The sequence below is a fragment of the Limulus polyphemus genome, unplaced genomic scaffold, assembly GCF_000517525.1.
Source record: "Limulus polyphemus unplaced genomic scaffold, Limulus_polyphemus-2.1.2 Scaffold41, whole genome shotgun sequence".
Lineage (NCBI taxonomy): Eukaryota > Metazoa > Arthropoda > Merostomata > Xiphosura > Limulidae > Limulus > Limulus polyphemus.
The window spans coordinates 181,144-201,454 of NW_013665651.1; the positions used below are offsets into that span (position 1 = coordinate 181,144).

General features: G+C 33.5%; 1 protein-coding gene across 1 annotated transcript; it reads right to left on the reverse strand.

The window, feature by feature from the left end:
* Window positions 1–299: 299 nt before the first annotated feature.
* On the reverse strand, window positions 300–14,928 carry LOC106461820. The gene is made up of 7 exons (XM_022389178.1): window positions 14,863–14,928; window positions 12,060–12,195; window positions 7,979–8,248; window positions 3,379–3,645; window positions 2,971–3,087; window positions 1,726–2,097; window positions 300–726 (listed from the first exon to the last, which is right to left on the reverse strand). The coding sequence occupies exons 1-7, from the start codon at window positions 14,863–14,865 to the stop codon at window positions 629–631; spliced, it is 1,263 nt and encodes a 420-aa protein (XP_022244886.1). The 5' UTR covers window positions 14,866–14,928; the 3' UTR covers window positions 300–628.
* Window positions 14,929–20,311: the final 5,383 nt, after the last annotated feature.

Genomic DNA, 20,311 nt, shown 5'->3' on the forward strand with positions numbered 1-20,311 from the left:
GATAATTTGTGAGACACGGATTTAATTTTACGAAACAGGAGATCACTTGAGTTCAAAATAGATACTTTTCAATTGCAAACTGTTACATCATTCAAAGACCTCGAGTAAAACACTTCAGGGCGTTTATAAATGTAATATTTTCCTTCTTTCTCTAGCCTCAATAATGTCAAATCAGACCTGAAGATATGATTTTCAAATTAATAAAAAAAATTGAAAAAATAACAAAAAAGATTTGTTTAATTGAGTGTTGTGCCTTGAAAGAAAAAATAATACTGTTACGAGATGTGCTTTCCCAAATAGAAAAATATTGAAAAAAAACTTCTAATCTAGGTTTGGACATACAAAAAACATCAACAAAAAAAGAACAGAGATCCGGTTTTACCTTTTCCCTTGCCCATTTAACTATTCCAAATAGTTTTCTTCGTCTACTTGTCTAAAATAGAAACATAGTGCATTGTCAAATTATATACTCACTAAATAAAAACGAAGAGCAAATGTGCACGTTAAACATAAACGAAACATAGATTTTACATATGAGAAAGTATAAAATATTAAAACTCAAGTCAGTCGGATGTAGGATAAAACATCCGTTTTGTTATAGGATAGTTAAATTTTCGTTTTCATTTTTTTATTTGCAAGGGTTCAGTCGATATTGAAGATTGAAGCCTCGAGCGTTTTTTGCATGATCTGAGACGAATCTCACTAAAAATGGACCCGGTGTCGAATCTGTAAATATGATGAATTGTGTCATTAAAATTAACTGTAGCAATTAATTCAATATATTAGATAGCAATTAATTGTACAGACAAGCTGACGTTTGAAAATACATTGTTAGAGCTAATTGACACTGGGATATTGAAGCGCAAAAACATTTTAATTGATATTTTAAAATATTACTCAAATCTGCAAAGAGAATAAAAAAATCGTTATGCAGGATTAACAAAAGACGTTTTTGTTCAAAAAGTATCAACATTAAGGTTAATGTTCTCAGCTTTTCTTAACTGGGGGGGGATATATAATGGGGCCAAATCTAAAATTAGGTCAACGGACGGGATTAACTTTGGGTCCCCCTTACCCCTCCCCACTAGTAGTGCCGGTCCGAATATGAGTGGATTGCAAGATGGGGACTTCAGTAAGGATACACAGTTTTTTCCTAATATTATACATAGTAATAAAACAATAGATTGTTAATTTTTTAAGGAAGTAAAACAAAACTCCAGATCGAATAAAAACGAATGGTATAGCGATAGTTGGAGCAGCTGTCTCAGGACTCAGACCGACCTTGAAATTTTGAATATTAGAACTGAGAGGAATATATTCTGAAACATAGACAACGATTTAATGGGGAAGCAACAAAATATTTTGCCCAAAGACCCTTTGAGACCTGGTTACACCACTTGTAAAAAACCAGTCAACTTTTGTATGCAAATTATAAATCCATACCAAATTTTTCTGTTATTACCCTTCCTTTATTACAGTGGTACCCTGGACTTTAATATCATTGATGTCTATACTTATCATTCCTTTGAGGCATGTGGTCCATTAATATCAGAATTTATAGTGTGACACATTTAAAAATACATTAACAAGACAATTTTATCATTGACATGGACCTTCTGTTCGGACATTTAATTCTGGCAATAATATATATATTTTAAATTTAATGTCTCCTGGTTTATAGAACTGTCTATATGATTTTATTAAAACTGCAATAACAATACGAACCTGTTAATAGTCTAGAAGTAGTTGTGTTTGTTTCACGACCTCTTACAATACTTGTAGAGGCAGCTACACGTCCACTGCACAGTCGGATCCCTCCTATCACCAAGAAGTCTTCCGGACACTCGGCAACAACTGGCGCTGTGACAGTCGACGTTGAAGATGCAGTGACCGAGCCTACACCGAAGGGTTTAATCCCCGAGACACCGGAAGCAAGTTCGTATGAAACGGAACAAAATCCTGGCTCTTTCTTTAAACAAATGGTGTAATCTAGGTTGTTGGGATAGCCTTGATGAACTGTGGAACCCTCTTCATCATAATTAAAGCTCTTAATAACGCCGTGAGTTCCAGTGTAGTATTGTAAGCAATGAAGAGGAACTATCAAAAATACAAAACCACAGATAAGTGGGTATTCTTCATGAACAAAGAAGAGAATTTAGATGAAACGCACACTGCTAAACGCCATGTCAGAACACATCTTCCACTGATCACGCAGGTCAGTTATCTCAAGACATTTTGTATTGTTGTTTCAAAATTAACATCGGATTTTTTTTAATACAGCTCAAACCAAATAATCTAGCACTGTATTAATTGATCTAGTTTGTATGTATGTGTGTAAAATACTTTGTCCTGCCTGAAAACGGGGAAGACTTTTTCAAATAATAATGGGATTTTGAAATCCGAACCTCTATTTCTAAGACGAAATAATTATCATATCTTATTATCTGTTTGTTAATATAAAGCTTATTCTAATATACGAATGTGAAGGGATTTAGTTTACTTTCAAAATGTAAAGCATTGCTTCAAAATTTTTGTCCACTATTTTTTTTTATAAGAATAATTAATTTGGGATTTTAAAGATCTATTGTTATTGTACTTACTAGATATAAAATTACACATAAATATTTAGTTAAGATCGTAATATAGTCGTAACATCAGTTTACATTGTTAATTCTTGAAGGAATTAAAACATTTTTCACCCAGTGGGACGGCGATAAGTTTATGGACTTGCAACGCTAAGATCCGCGTTCGACACCCCGTGATGAACAGAGAGCAGACAGTGTATTGTGTGGCTTTGTGCTAAAAGAAAAACACCTAAAGTATTTTATTAACCACGTGTAAACTGAGTTATCTTCTGACAAAGATAAAGAAGATAATCATTGGTTTGTATTTATTACACTTTAATTTAATATATTATATAAGAGAGTTTTAGTTTAAAAATCACCATTTAACGAAACATTGTTTTCTTACCTATTTCATAAGTTTGGCACTCCAACTGGGTAACTTTTATGTTAAATTTTCTGGAATAGCTGTTGATCATCATCACATGCACACTAACCATTCCTGATTCGTCTACGTCTACATAAACTATAAAATGACAAAAGTATATTGAGAGTCACATCAACTCACGAACGTGAAGAAATATCATTCATAAACACGCAAGTTCAAGGTTAATATGACTTAAACCATCCACTTCTACAGTAAAATATGTATAGGAGCTAAAAGTTGGCCGTGAATATTTGGTATTTTAAAACCCGAGAAACATCTTACGTGACACTTGAAATAAACGTCCAGATCAAAAACATGTCAGCTCTACAGTGCAAATATGTAGTTGGTATGATAACTTTGAGTTTCCAAGTGATTTATGATGGTACTTACAGTGGTGGCCACTGTTTAGACCACAAATTCGGGGGACGAGATTGTTTTCGTTTTGTCCAGAAATGACCAGCATATCTTGCGAACAGTTGCCGTCAACAGGCCGAGCTATGTCCAGTTCCAAAAAGTCAAGACGCATTTGACAAATGTTAGGCTTTCTCTTTCCGACTTTGATTCTACACAGCTGTTCTTTTTCGTACGGTTGAGGAAAGGAAGGGTTCCTAAAATACGTGAATTCTTCGTAACTGCTGTTGCCACATGACACCTCAACTAAATGGAAAACAAAGATAAGTCGATATGACCATTTGTTTCAGTAACACAACTTATGTTTAATTCTGTCTCACACTGCTAATACTGAACTAACGCCATTTTCTGTTGAAATAGGAATAGCTATACATTCGAATATCATTATACTAAATTTATCTGTTATTGATACTACAGACATAAAAGTTAAAAGATCTTTTAAATTGGCAACAATATATCATGGAGTCGGAAAACTCTATATGTAGGGATAGCCAAGGTACTCAAAAGGCATAATATAAATATGCAAGCTAAAAAAATCAACAATGACAGTGATTGTTACTTTGAATGATGATTTCTACTCTTTTTCATTTGTTGCTCTACCCAACAAACCCAGAAACAAGGCAAGAAACCATCGCTAGGATACCAAACCATAAAGTGATCAACCCACCAAATTGTTCATTTTTCTTCTTCTTGTTTCATTTGAGATAACTGTGCAATTACTTTATCACTAACGTCAATTTAAACCTAATTTCACTCTATGTGTTTCTGGGCAGTGCAAGATGTCTTAGTCATCTCTTAGACGTAATAACTAGTAGTAATTAAAAATAATTCTAGTATAAACGTTGTTATCATTACCCCTTGAAGTTAGCTTTTTAACACAGTTTTTGTGTTCCTTTAGAAAACTTAAGTACAGGGTGAAACAAGAATTACTACCCAATAATAGATGAACATTAGATGAATGTAACATGTAGAATACGCAATGCTTTGTACACTATACAATCGGTGTCTTTAGGAAGACAACCACTATATTATGTATGAAGTGAAGGATTAAAAAATCAGTACACAAAATTTTAAATTTTATTACACATGTTTATAGAATATACTAACTTTCAAGGGAAAAAACATCACAAAACAAGTAATACAAATACTTTGTAAATGTAAAATAATGTAGGTATGGCAGTGCTAAAAAAGAATGTAAACAAGAATATAGGGATGATACAGCTATACATAGATCACTTCTACATGACTTTCAATATTAAAATTTAATGTTGCATTGTAAAATGCATACTTGACTTCAACATTACTGCAGTTGGGAGTTATATATTCCTGATTGTTGGTATGCAGTTCGTTTATCATAATATCATGGTCATGTCAGGGTGGGCATCAATGTAGCGTAACTAAGAGCCAAGGACTTACTTACAAGGAAAACCAAGTTGAGTCAAAAAATGTCTTGATTATTACTGCCTCTGGCTAGGAAGTCGGTCAAATTAACCGACCTCGTAACTATTTTGTACTCGTGAATTTTACAGTGTAACTTAAATTTTAATACTGAAAGTCATGTAGAAATTATTTATGTATAGCTGTATCATCCCTATATTTTTGTTTGTATTATTTTTGGTACTGCCATCCCTACCTCACTTTACATTTACAAAATATTTTTATTACTTGGTATATATAAACAACTAGTGTTAGTAAATTCTGAGTAAAGTTAACCCATCTTAGCGTTAATTAGCAGCTTAAGAGCAATGAAGCCACAACGGTAATCTAAATAAAGAACTGGTGTCATTACAGTCTAAGATAACCCATATTACCGTTAAAAACATAATCTCAATGGGACCAGCACGTATACTCTGATTATAAAACGAAAATTAACATTATTGATTCTTAAAGTGATTTCTCTCTTCGTGTCGGTGTTTTCAAAAACATCAAAGAATCTCAGATTTCCTTTGGCCCTATAAGAATGGCTTTGTTTTCTAATAATTGTTACGTTTTGTTCTAAATATTCAATATATACTTATACTTTCAATGTTGTCTTATCCATAAAGATAAATTAATAGATTGGGTAAATATGCAATAAACTAGCAAAAACAGGAAAGTTAAGCACACTCATCCCACAGTAGGTAAAACAACACACCATAATTAGCTGAGAGTCACTTTCAAGTCAGCTTATATTTAAGTCAAATGAGAAGACGTTTTCCTATTGAAAATTGATTTAAATTTTATAATTTACTTGCACATCCATCTTTAAAATTTCATTGTTGAAGTTAAGATTTGTCCAGCTTGCTAAGTAGCTATAGTGTTAATGTATCTTAGGTAAAGTAGAGGGTGAGCCACAGCAAACCGCCAGTTAAAGAAAACGAAACTACGTATAACACAACAAACCTATTTTCGTAATTGTGTAATCACGAAGTCAGTCTCATATAACAAATGGTTTAAGTGTTTGCAACTGCCATCAATACACGTTCGACATTGCTTTTTTTTATAAAAGAGTTTTTCATTTCGAATTGGTATCCTTAGTGTCTTCATTGAGATGGAATTGCTATGGTCCACATTACATCGTCTCAGCTGAGCTGATGATAACTGGCAATGTTTGTTTGTAATTAAACACAAAGCTACAAAATGGACTATCTGTGCTCTGACCACCACGGGTATCGAAACCCGGTTTCGAGCGTTGTAAGTCCGCAGACATACCACTGTACCACTGGGAGAACGAACTGGCATTGTTTATTTGTAATTAAGCACAAAGCTACACAATGGACTATCTGTGCTCTGACCACCACGGGTATCGAAACCTAGTTTCCTGCGTTGTAAGTCCGCAAACATACCACAGTACCACTGGGAGGACGAACTGGCATTGTTTGTTTGTAATTAAGCACAAAGCTACAAAATGGACTATCTGTGCTCTGACCACCACGGGTATATCGAAATCCAGATTCGTGCGTTGTAAGTCCGCAGACATACCACTGTACGACTGGGAGGACGAACTGGCATTGCTCAAATTGTCACTCTCACTTGTTCATGGTATGCCCTTGTAATTTTCCCAGATTTGTGCTTAATACTTTCATATTACTATCTACTAATCGGAAAAGCTACAACATAGAGACGCTAGAGCTAGCTGGAGCTTTAAAAACAAAACTTTTTCGTCAAGAGCGAGCATAAAGGTGTGTATGTGTACATAAATTACACCTGAAACGTTTCTCATTGTCAGGTTATATAAAATTCCATTGGTTAACAATCTTTCGCCATCAACCGAAGAGAGTTACTAGTCAGAAATTGAAGTTCTTAACTAGCCATTGTTTGGTTATTGTTATTGAATGTTAGCTCGTGATGCTTTGTATTACAGCTTACAAAACTGAAAGGTCACAAAATATCGAGCCAGATGAACACTCTCAAGCACTGTTTCGTTACAAAAGATTTGTCTGCTTGTGTTAGAACAAAGCCACATTGGGCTATCTGCTGAGTCTACTGCGGAGAATCGAACCCCGAATTTTAGCGTTGTAAGTCCGTAAACTTACAGCTGTCCCACTGAGGGACCGCTATGAAAGAGTAGAGGTGTTTATACAGAGACTATAGCAGTAAACCACTATTAGGTTCGTTAGTGAAAGCTCTCGCTCAGCTTTTAATTGTTACTCCACAAGGTGATCATTATTTGTTAGGAAACCAGTTAGGGACTGAGCGTTACAGTAATAGATTAGGAAAACCGGATTCATTAGTGGAATGTAAAATTGGTGTTGTTTTTTTTTTTGTTGTGTGTGTGTGTGTATTTGGCTTTTTTATATAAAGTAAAATAAAAATACTATGACCTTGTTTTATTTCCAGGATGTTCAATTATGAAATCCTCCATTATGCAGTGCAAGTTCGTTTGTTTGCGTATACAAGTTTAACTGTGTGAATTTTTGCTACTAGGTGTAGTATCATGATAATCTATACAGAGGTTTTTAAAATAGGCTGAAAGGTATGTTTCCAAAATAGTGAATTTCGGTCATTTTAGCATTTCGTTATGCACAAGTCAGTATTTCTACGTTTTCCGTTTTTGAAACTTGTGGTGTTCACTTATTTTCAAAACTTTCTACTGGAACCAGGACGTTACTAACCACCAGATGTTTTGATGTATAAGATGTTTCATTGGAAGAAAAAATATACACAATTGTTTCAAACTTTATAAATAATCGTACCTTCAAGGTTATAATTTCAAGATATTTGCACCTTTATGCAAATTTGTAGTGGTGTGTACGAAAAAATATATTTATATGGAAACAAGTAGTCACCATTTCGATCAAACAACTTATTGGATACTAAACAAGTTATTTTGAGAGAACGTTAGTGATAAGTTTTATCTATCTATCTATCTCTCTCGATCATAAAATTTTGATTTTTTTCCCTTCCTAATTTATCGAATATTATAGCATTTTAAACTGTACAGCACGGAATTATTATAATAAAGAATCAAAAAAGAAAATACTGTTTGGTATACACGAACTGTTGCTTGTTTTCAGGATGAATTCAAGAACGAGTTTAAGTCCTAAAGATCCCACCTTCACTGGTATACAGTTAACCGTAAACAAGAAAATAGACTTACACAAACAGCATACACTGCTACTATCTTCTACACAGTGGCCCATTGGAACTCCTCCCCGTTTCATACAGACAGATGCGTCATAGCACGTGCCCTCCCGTCCGTCGGCTGTCACGCATGATTCCTGTACCACCTCGTTCTCACTAAGACTTAGTGACTGGACGACGGACCGTGAGCTGAGTCCAAGTCTTTCTTTACTCGGGATAATTCTGGATTGTGGGTCGAAAACGTATGTAGCTTCTAGTAGTGGAGACTTCTTATATCTCGTGGATGCTGGAAAATAACAATAGATACAAAAGACAAGTTAATTATTTCCCAATAACCATACATAAATGTCAAGACGATAACAAAATGTAATTCATTTATAACTAAAGTAACATACTTTCGGACATGAGGAAAAATAAACTCCAGGAGTTTGCATTTTCTGAACAATAATAATGGAGTAAAGAGTCTCAGGTGGATTTCTCCAGATTTGTTACCTATCAACACAGAAAAGGGGTGTAATACGATTCATCAGACGCTTTCAGTCATCCATCGACCAGAGTTTGTGATCTAAGCAGCTCTTAAGTCGTACTTTCCTCTTTAAGACGGAAATTGTTTGTTTTGTTTTTATGATCGAAGCCATGCACATTAAGCTATCTGCTGTGTCCACTGCGTGGAGTCGAACCCCCGACAAAATCTTTTTCTTAACCATCATCTTCCAATTAACCTTCATACGAATATATCATTCTTTTTTCTTTTTTTTTTGCTATATTCAAAATTAACTGAATCTGTACATTGTATCTCTAATAGAGACAGACAATTAACCTTCATACGAATATATCATTCTTTTTTCTTCTTTTTTTACTATATTCAAAATTAACTGAATCTGTACATTGTATCTCTAATAGAGACATACAGTTATGCATAAATGTACATATATATAACACGTGTGATGCCACCAAACCAGATTATAAAGCATAAAAACGAGAATTTCGGGATAATTGTTTGCACTGAAAGTTGCATTCAAACACGTGCAAAATATAACATCACAAACAACAAAAGCGTTTTGCTAAAATATAATTTGAAATTTGTTTAACGTCAATGGATGGAGCTGAAACGAACACGTGGACTTTCCGCTCCATTCGTTATGAACATTACATATTGAGGTTTGTGTACTTCCTATATTTTACTATGAATTTCAATTCAGTAGGGAACAATTTAAATTTTGACTGTCACGGTCAGATATTAACACCTGTCCGTGTGTGTTCAAAAATAGTGTACAACAGGATGGTTACGGCTAACATCTGCTGATTGTACATTCAAAGACTCAGGGTCATGACAGCGCGTAAGACTTTTTATGCTGCATAGTTATGCAATGAAAGACTTCCCAAAATTGTCTGCAAGCGACCAACCATATCTTCGCCAGTTTAAATAGTGTAGAACAAAGTTTTCGAATAATTCCCAGTGTGGACCTGAGTCACCTCTCGTGTTCATGTACTAAAAGGACTTTTAGAACTTGTTTCTAATCAAACTATTAAAAACACGTTGCAACTTCGAAAACAACTAAAAGGCATATTGAATTAAAGAGTAAAAGATAAGATAAAACTTATCTTTAAGTATCTGATAAATTTGTTAAGAAAGGTCGCTGAACTCGGGAGGAATGAGACTTACAACGTGATGAATAAAGAAGAAAAAGCTTCTTGTTTTCGAGTTCTGGTTGTAATATAAATGAATAAATTTCAAGAAAGTATATTCTCAATCTTTTTTCGATAAATGGTAACCTAATAGGTTGTATATGTTTTGAAATACACCAACAACCGTTGAGTATAGAAGGACAACTTAACACAAATTCCGGAAACATTGAATTTGAGTGAAACGAAAGTCCATAGGATGTTACAGTTTCGTTACAAGTTTTTGGGTGAAAACTTAAAGCTTAGACACAAGAAAAATTAGGCTATAATGTGTTGTTCTTTCATCTTTGAAACTGAGTATAGCGGTTAAACATAAAACGTTAAGCCGTTGTTGTTTCGTTACAAATATTTAGATAGAACACTAAATGTGTTCATAAAGAATTATCTTTTTCTTCGGCCTTTCTGGTATAGCCTGGTGATTAGGATACTAGAGTCGCAATCTGCAGGACGCGAGTTCGAATCCCGTCACCGAATGTTCTCGCCCTTCCATCCGGTGGGGGGGGGGGGGGGTTATAATGTGATGATCAAACCCACTTTTCGTTGGTAAGAGAGTAGTTTCAAGAGTTGGCGGTAAATGGTGTTGATTAGCTGCCTTCCTTCTTGTCTATCGCTTCAAAATTAGAGACAAATAACCCTCGAGTAGCTTTGCGCAAAATTCTGAAAACAAATTCATCGGTCTTGTATGAAACATGGAAAATTGAATAACTCTAAAATAAAAGATAGGTTGATAGACTGTGGAAGAGATAAAGAAGCAATGTCGACCTGGATAAGGTATAGATAGCTATAAGACATGAAAAGATCATTTGAGAATGCCATGTACAGAAGCAGATCGTTAGTAAAACAAGAATAGATAGCCAAAATTGAGAAACTTATGTAAAATTATAAACGGACTTTACATTGTTGCCCGATGAAGGCTCCGCTAAGAGGGCCGAAAGCTCGCAATAAAAGTATTTTAACGTAGAACGAAAGTCCGTTGATAATTATACATATTAATTTATCTACGTGATGAGTCTTAAACAACAATTGGGAAGCTTAGTTATTGTCGATAGATGGATGCTCAATATTATATTTTTAAGGACTACGGAAATACACGTGAAGTACTAAAAATGAAAACTCCATGAATTCACCATCAACTAAAAAAAAAGTACTTTGTAAATACGTGATCAAATTCTGAATTGTAGTTGTCTAGGTATTATTTGCAGAGGTAAAAAAAAAAATCAAACTTTGTGACGTCATTGAATCTGACCGACTCTATTCCCCACAATACTTAATTTATTTGCATTGTTGCTCATCAATATTAACATAATTTTACATAAAGTTCAAATTTAAATTTAATAAACATTAATGCAAACAGTAAGCAACTACACAATACCGTGTATAGTAGTCCAAGATAAAGCTTACATCCACTATTACGGTACAACTACAAGTTTATACGGATAAAAGTATAGAAATATTTATATCCATATAAACTGGCCGTTTCGTAATAGTGTATCTAGACTTTATTGATGCAAGTACTTATACTAAGCACAGATGGTTACTTAAAAATAACTGGGAATAAAAAGTTACTATAAGTACGTTCTAAAACTTCTTGTGTCCACAATAAGGATTATGTTACTTACCCTCAAATTTATCAATGCCATACATTTTATTTCTAGGGCACGTCAGACAACAGAATCATTGAACTAGCAATTTTAAGAGTGGCAACTTTAACTCAAAAGCTTTCGCTTCAAGTTATATTTGAAAGAAATTCGAGATGGAAGAATCATACAGGGAGAATTTACGATGTTTTTGTACAGGGGAGCCCCAGTTGAACATATTAATACACAAATAAACGTAACACACAGAAGCAACTGAGCCTCTCGGTGGCTCAGCAGTAAGTCTAAGGGATTGTAACGTTAAAAATTGGGTTTCAATACCTGCGTTCGGCAGAGCACAGATAGACTATTGTCTAGCTTTGTGCATAACAGCAAACAAACGGAAGTAACCAGAAAATGTACTGGCATTTTAAACATGATCATAATTTCTCGAACGAATTTGTTTATTTTAGAAGCGAATTGAATATTATTTATTTATTTATTTATTATCATTTTTTTGTTGTTGTTGTTCGTGGAACAGCAGCATGTGCCATTGTTGTACAAAATCTAAGAGAAAAGTACTAAATATTTGAAATGTAATGCAGGAACGCATCGTTTATTACCCAAAAGAGATTTCATGAGATTCGCCTGTTGAGATGGTATAGTTTCTATAGTAACTGGAATTTTATACACAATTAGGCTTATCAGTATGTTGACTAAAAGAACAGTGTTTTAGAAACTTATGAACACAAAATGTTGTTGCAACTAACAAACTCTATGATCGTTTACGTTATTTAATCAAAAGTTGATAGTTTTTTTTTTTTGCTCAATGCTTACCAGGAGATCCAACACCCATAGCTTCTGTCTCAGGATAACCACTAAACTCTCGGATCCCACGACCTACAGGTCGGTGGATGACTTTCCCGAGAGTTACCGTGGACAATAGGGTAATCCAAAGTAGCAGATGAGATAGCTGCAAAGAAACAGTTACAGCAAAAGATATCAACGATTAACTCACGCCCTTATTAAAACATTTTACTAAAGCTAGTTGAAAAGCAAGTGTATTGCTCTTATGCTAGACAGTTGAGTAGTTGTTACTTAGACGATATTAATATGATTAAGTGCTAAACCTTTTTTGCTAATTTGCAAATCGTGATTAGCTTGGATAGTGTTCAAAACTATTTGATTGTAAAGTTAGAAATGCTCTAATAAAAACATCTAATGTAAAAGCTCTCGTTAATACAATACTATATTGTGTTAAAAGAAAAGCTTGTCTTTCAGTAGAAACAATACACTTTCAACATTTTTGTCACAGTGGATCCTAAATTATATTAATAAAACTAACAATTCAAATTGAATGCCGAGAAGTTGAAACCAACATTCTTCTAAATACAAATATACGGAACTCGCTTCACATAATAAAAATATTACCATTAAGTTTTCAATTTACCTACCACTTTCCGAACTTGATAGGTTTAAAATTAAACAATGTTACTAAAACAAAGATAAATTTTCTAGAATAAGCTCATTGGTAAACGATTTTACACATTTTTATTATCTTTGCAGTATCAGTTACAAATACTCTAATAATTAATCAGTAAAACTTAAAAACCCAAATTTATTTGAACGTATAAGCTTGTCTAAACGTCTCTGTTTACAATAATTACAGCATTAAAGAAAAAAAAACGCGTAAATCAATACAGAGTTTAGCACCATTTCATTATAACTAAATTATCTGACATAGACTCTGTATTGTATGTACGTCTGTATTCGTAATGTACAAGTATATTTTTTATGATTGTTCCACGGTGACTCGCACAAAACACTTTTATAACTTAATTTAAAGTTAAATTCTAATTATCAATAAATATACAAAAAGATATACATTATATTGAGCCACAAACTTCAGATGGTAGCATATGGCTTACCCATTACAGGCAAATATTCGCTAGTTAATTACAGAGACTCGTAAGTTGATTAATAATTGCTCCTGAGAGAATTTAAATTACCACGTCAGTGTGGGTTCTATTCAAGATCGGTAAGATCGCTAACTCTCTCATTAGCATCGCTATTATAAGCAAAATAAAATATGTCTTTAACACCTGGTGCTGATGTGATGTATACACGCATATGTACACAATGATTCCTCACAAAATAAATGATACAGTTACTGCCTTAAGCTTTGTATATGCATTTTAAGTTCAATAAATATGATCAAATATCGTGTTTGACTCCAAATATTTAGTAATATTTAGTTCATCTTAGTAAATTCACAGAAAGAATATCTTTTATCTGTTACTATGGCAATTCTATCGTTAAGTAAAGATCAGAACAAAGAGCTGTTAAAAGTTTTCTTTAGAATAATATTTGTTTCTTCGTTCATCACCAACTTTGACGATGGGGAGAGTCACCCTTTGTCAATAGCATAATATATAACCTTTATACTGTTTTCTCAAAGATAACTTCATAAGTAATTTTGCAACTAATTTGGCACAATGTTGTTGTTGTCGTTTTTGAATGAATTAGTTTCTTTGTTGAATTTCGCGCAAAGCCGCTCGAGGGCTATCTGCACTAGCCGTTCATAACTGTGAAGTGATATACTAGAGGGAAGGTAGCAAGTCAACGTCAAGTACCGACAACTCTCTGGTTACTCAACTTGCATGTTCGGTGAAAGGATTCGAGCTCGCGAGTCAAGTGCTTTAACCACTGGGCCATGCCAAATGTTTAACGTATTAAAGGTTTTTCTTTGAAAAAAATTATAATTTTCTTAAAAACAATGGCAAAAATGTTAAGTACAGAAAACATAAGGGCCCAATTCCTTAATGATAAAATATAAATAACAAATATTTTTTGTAATTGTAGATTTCAAAGGCTGTCCTAGTGCTAACATCACAATATTACGAAATTAAAGTTAGAGATGTTCTATGGAGCAAGCGCAATTTTCAACTGTTTGTCAGTTAAGTACTGACAAAAGCATAGAAATTAAGTAAAGGCTGCCTTAGTGCTGACATCACAATATTACTAAATTAAAGTTAGAGATGTTCTATGGAGCAAGCGCAATTTTCAACTATTTGTCATTTAAGTACTGACAAAAACATAGAAATTAAGTAACAATAATGGAATCTTTAAGTGGTTACTAAGAAACCATTCAAGTTGAAACCAAAATCAGAATATTTATCTACTGAGCTAATTATTAGTCACGAACCTTTTATAACAGATATTATTGAATGCAGTTTGAGTTTCAGATAGTTATGCGTTTTTGAATATCTTTTGTTCTTAACTCAGCCTTTCATTTATTTCAAGATCATATCTTCTTCAAGTGCATCTTACTACTTCTTAACAATAACACGGATGTATTCAGTAAAAATGTGGTGCTCATATAGATGATATTGTCTTGTATGTGTTTAACCTAACTTTATATAATTTATCTACACTCTAAATATACTGATAAAAAGTTTAAAAAACTATCCAGTGAATGTATAAAAAAATTAACAAAAACGTTACACAATCTAATTATATGAAATTAATATACACTCCCATATGCATACTCATATTTTCATTTCGTTTGCAATTTTTTTTAATATATTTTCTTATATTTAAACAACAACAACTAAAAACACAACAAGCTTACATTTCTTACCATTTAGAACAGATTTTCAAACAATGTGAGCTAAGTTAATAATTTCCTTGAAATAAAACTGCAACGTTCGCGGGAAATCTCCGAAGAATTCAAAATATTGGCCTAAGTGCCAATCTACAAGTATGCTCTGGCTGATCGTTGTAGCTAGTTTTGTATGATAACTATCGAAGAGAAACGTCCAACAGTCCTCATTAGATCACGTGACAGCCAGCATTTCTCTCAATTGGCTGCCTGTGTCCAGTTATTGTGACATCGTACTTCCCTTATTGTAATTGTCATATGATATATGCATATTTTCTTTGTAAAGAATATTAATAACATAAATAATGACACCTCTTTATCCCCTGTTGACTATCAGGCCACCACTATTGGAGCCCACTGTAAAAGGTTATCGGTTTTATGCCACAAAACGGAAGTGATATTACACTCCTCGAGGGTTTTTGGCACCAATCGTTGATCGACACGTAGTCTATAGTTTTGGCCATGTTACCAAAATGAAGTTATTATATCTGGACGTCCTGATTTTCGAGCAGTAAAGTTATTTATTATTATGTTTTTAAAAAACTACAGGAAACTCAAACACGGAAACCGTAAGGGCAACATCCGGAAGGTACCACTACAGCGTCTAAAATCGTCACGGGTATTTATTAGACAAGCAAAGCAAACCCCTTTACAAAGGAGTGGAAACCTTGTACTATTATTGTGTTGGATATACCAATTATCCTGGATTAATCATATATTCCTATAAGCCTTCGGAAACGTATTGTAACAAAATAGTTTTCTACTAGGATTTGGCCAATGGTAACCACATTATGGTTAACCACCCAAGTCATTAGCACTTCTCATCAATGTAAAAGTTACGGTACTGTCACTTAGGCATTATCTGTATTTGTAAACTCAGCACTTATAATTATCTAATTATGTAACTAATTATAATATTTACCGTTAATATTTGAAAAGATGGTGACTCTGAATTAAACCATCATATAGGTCATCACTACTGAGTCATCGTGAATCACATCCGGGCAATAAACGTTATGTGGTTTTCACGTTACCCAATAGCCTATTCGTTAAAAAGAGGTTGATATAGTACATGAAGTTAATTCATAATCAAGTTTACTTTTAGTTCATAAAAAGAACTTAGACTATTTTTCTCCAATAAATCAAGGCGATTTTTCTTTAGAGTATTTAATCCGTCTGGACTAAAACCTACAGAATAAAGTTTAACATCTTCTTTCACTTAAACACTCATTTAGACTTATTAATAAGGATCCATTATTTTTTTCTGGTGGTCTAATGGATTTATTGCTTTCCATGTCATAATGAAGGTTTAAAGTATTTAATCAAGTTTAAAAGCTGAAAAAAGTTTTCGTTAGAAAATAATTCAACTATTCATATGGTTAACGATTCAAATAAAATCTTCAGAAATTTTATTGTTTTTCAGAAATTGTAGTGCATTCTGGAGGGATTTAGACATTTTGGCAATAAATTTAGAAAAGAAAACGACCTTTATTCTCCAGCTAATAATAAAATATTTTTATTTCAGCCAACGTTTCGCCATTCACTACCAGCCCCGATGAAGCCGAAATGGCGAAACGTTGGGTGAAATAAAAAGTTATCATTATTATAATTTGGAAAGTAAAGATCGTTTTCCTTTTATTGCCAAAAGTCTTCGGATGTTTATAGAGTTGTTGAATATCGTGGAGTTGGGTCTCGTTTTGTACATGTTAATACGAATTTGTGTACGTACAGATAGCTGCACAATGGGCTATCTGTGCTCTACTCACCACGGGTATGAGTTTGTTACGTTTGCAAGACCTCTGATATGTGTTGTTCTATTACAATAATGTCCAGGGGAAATAAAAGTAACAAAGAAGACAATGAGGCCAACTTCAGTCAGAACTGGTTGGTGTGCGTACAAAACTACTAGATTGGATAACTGAGAAGTTTATTATATACAAACGAAACTTTACTTAAAAGGTTTCTTTCTGGTTACTTTTAGTTTAACTGTAAGCCAGTAGTGAACGAATTAGTATCACGATCTAGAAATATAGTTTTATCCAAATGGCCACCATTAACCAAAGATTCACTGGATCACTCTCCTGCTTTTTCAAAGTAGTTGTTTACTGAGCGTTAACAACCTGGTATGATAGGTATTAATAACTGATAAAAGTATATAAGACCTTACAGATGACAACTATAAACTAAAATCAAGAGGGCACTTACTAAAGAGTTTATTTGTTGTTAAGCGCAAAGCTGCACAATGGGGTGTCTGTGCTAAACCTACCACGGTTATTGAAAACCGATTTTTAGCATTATAAGCCCTCATACTTAACGCCACTAAAGGACCTAACCAAAGGCCTCCGCTTTGTTGCGTATAGAAACGCTATAAAGTAAAAAGTAAGAATAGTAGATTAAATTAGCTATATTCGTTACTAGGTTAATGTTTAATTCTGATCTATTTAGGTACTTTGCTTTGATCAGAAATGTATATTAATTCGTAATTAAAATACATCATATTTTTATGATTTATAGATATTATTTATGCAGTGTTATAAACAGATTAGTCCATGATTTCATAAACGGAAATATAGCACGTTTCGTTACAGGCGGCCCTAAAGAAAAATGACAAAAAACCTACTTAACTAAGCAAAAAAACCTAGAGAAGGGAAAAGTCACCCTGCAGTGCTTGATATGCTTAAAAAAAGAAACTGAATTTTGATGTCAGAAATTTCTTTGATGTTCAGGAAGTTGTTTACTTTGTTATAAGGTGAAATATTCCACTAAGCATTTTTCAAATAACTGATTTAAAATTGTTATCATATTTTAAACTTAACTTTTTTTAATTTTTTGTAATTAGTTTGTCAAAACGCTTTAGTGACAAAAATGGTACAAGATCGCTATAATGAAAAGTAATGATAGGACTACTTTAACTCCATAAATAAATAAAAACAAAAAACATTCTAGACTATTCAAGTTAAGCTTTAAATATACCTAATAATTATAATAAATAGAACAACTATTGTGAAGCTCAGCAGTAAGAAACTAGTTTATATAGCTTCACACGTAAATATGATTTAAGTGTCATGGCTGAAAAAAGAACAGCTCAAGTTAAAGTTCAACCGGGTATTCTGTGTGTGTGTCTTGACAAACATGGTGAATATCGAGTATGTGACAATGTGTTACCAGAATTATAAATGTGAATAAATCACTTTGGATCGGAAACATAGGGCCTATTTTGTTCAATGTTAAGACTTTGGTGTTGCGGAGAAGAAAAACTATGTTAGTGTAATGCTTGTCTGACTGTGGTGATTAGAACAGATCTTTCTAGAGGTTGTTCCAGAAGCCGTTGTTGCATCGAAAGAAGCTAACACTTTAACATTACTTTTCTTGTTTCTTTGCCTGTTGTTTTAGATAATGGCACTGGACATTGATGAACGTGTGGAGATTATCTGGATTGAACGTTTTCAGTACTGTATCGATTTTGAAATGAGGACATTTTGAGCATATTCTGTAAACATGCGTACACATTCAGTCTATGGCAATCAACCTTTGGGACAACCTGGAAACTCGAGTTTAAGAGTAAGAAGGTTATTGACTTTTTATTATACGTTCGAATACTGGGGCCTGGCATGGCTTTGTGGTTAGGGCGTTCGATTCGCAATCTACGGGTTCGAATCTCTTCACCAACATATTCGCTCTTTCACCCATGGGAGCGTTATAATGTGACAGTTAACCCCATTTTTTGTTGGTAAAGAGTAGTCCAATAGTTTGCAGTGGGTGGTGTTGACTAATTATAATAATTGCCTTTCCTCTAGTCTAAATTAGAGACGACTTAATAAGCTGTTTATATGAGGTTTCTGTTGAGATTTCTATATTGATAACAACAATTTGTGGTAGCAACATTTGACTCATCTCGATACCTCAGGTGACATCCATTTATCGTGTTCATGATTAAAACCCCCGGTGGGTTAGCGGTAAGTTTTCGGACATATAAACCTAAAATCTAGAGTTCGATTCACCGCGGTGGACAAATCAAATAGTCCAATGTTGCTTTGCTTTAAACCACAAAAAATTCAGGGTCTGGAAATGATATCGATAATGACTTGACAATTATCACCTTAATATTAGAAATAATAAGATTTGGTTATTATTTTCATAACCAACATCTTTTACTATTCTATTGTTTTAATATTTAAATTTTGCAAGAGTTAATCGAGACGGGCTTAATGTTTACCTAAAGTATACTTAGATAGAAACGCAATAGTGTTGACAGGTAATGAATTTTTTTATATACCTAGTGCATATGGAATTCAAGTACATTGTGTTGAACTTAGGAAGTGCGAAAAATAACGTTGTTTTGAATAATACACACACATATCATCTGTTAATACAAGGTGCAAGTCATCACCTAACTCTTCACATTTTGAGAATTATCGACTAAAACAAAATATGGGCATTTTAGTAAGAAACGTTGTTGTACTATGGCACGTAATTTTGATATAATACAATTATGTTCTATTTTGTAAGTATGTGTTGTGTGTGTTTTCAAAACAAATGTCGTTGTTTTACGTAGATCATGAACGAAGCAAACATTGATTAATCCTAGCTTTGGAAACTATCTATATTAAGAAAATAGATTGTTGTTTGTAGTTATGTACAAAGCTACACAATGGACTATCTGTGTTTTGCCCACCACGGGTATCGAAACCCGATTTTTAGCGTTGTAAGTCCGCATAAATACCGCTGTGGCACTGGGGGCTAAGAAAATAGAAAAGAGAAAGTAATTATTTATGTGATTGATTTTTGAATTCATTGGATTAAATATTGTAATCGTTGTAAATCCGCAGACATACCGCTGTGCCACTAGGGGGCAAAATGACATGGAATCTCGCAGATATTGCAGTATTGGTCTAAAGAAGATTGTTGACATTAAAAAAAAAAAAAAGAACGAAGTCGGGATTCATAAAACCTGAGAGAAATTTAGAGCTCCTTTGTAAAGTTGATGATTGTAGCAGTCGGATATTGTTACCATACTAGACTATCAAAGAGTACAATAACAAAGCTATCAAAGATAAAATAATAAAATTACACTTGATTTAAATCCACGACACTCCTATAAGACTCTTCATCTTGAACATCATGAGACTCCTGACGTTCACAGCATCTTCGATCATTTTCACTTCAGGATACCCTTGGCAACGAATTAACATCCCCATCGCTGTGTGGATTTATTTCTACAGCCTTCTGTGTAATTAATTTCAGTTACTCTTTATGCTGCTGGTCTCTTTGTGTCATCTCCCTCCTTTAATTTGCAACTACTTTATTTAGTTTTTCAATGATAGCAAATAAAATATTATTAATCATCAGAATATATAACCTACAACTGAAAAAGACACGGAAAACAAAAGAACCATTTACCGTGTCTTTTTCAGTTGTAGGTTATATA

Coding starts and splice junctions, on each gene's coding strand:
- LOC106461820 (XM_022389178.1), bottom strand. Junction 8,249..12,059: donor TATGGGTGTTGGATCTCCTG/GTAAGCATTGAG, acceptor GTTATTTTCCAG/CATCCACGAGATATAAGAAG. Junction 3,646..7,978: donor TAGCAGTGTATGCTGTTTGT/GTAAGTCTATTT, acceptor TTTTCCATTTAG/TTGAGGTGTCATGTGGCAAC.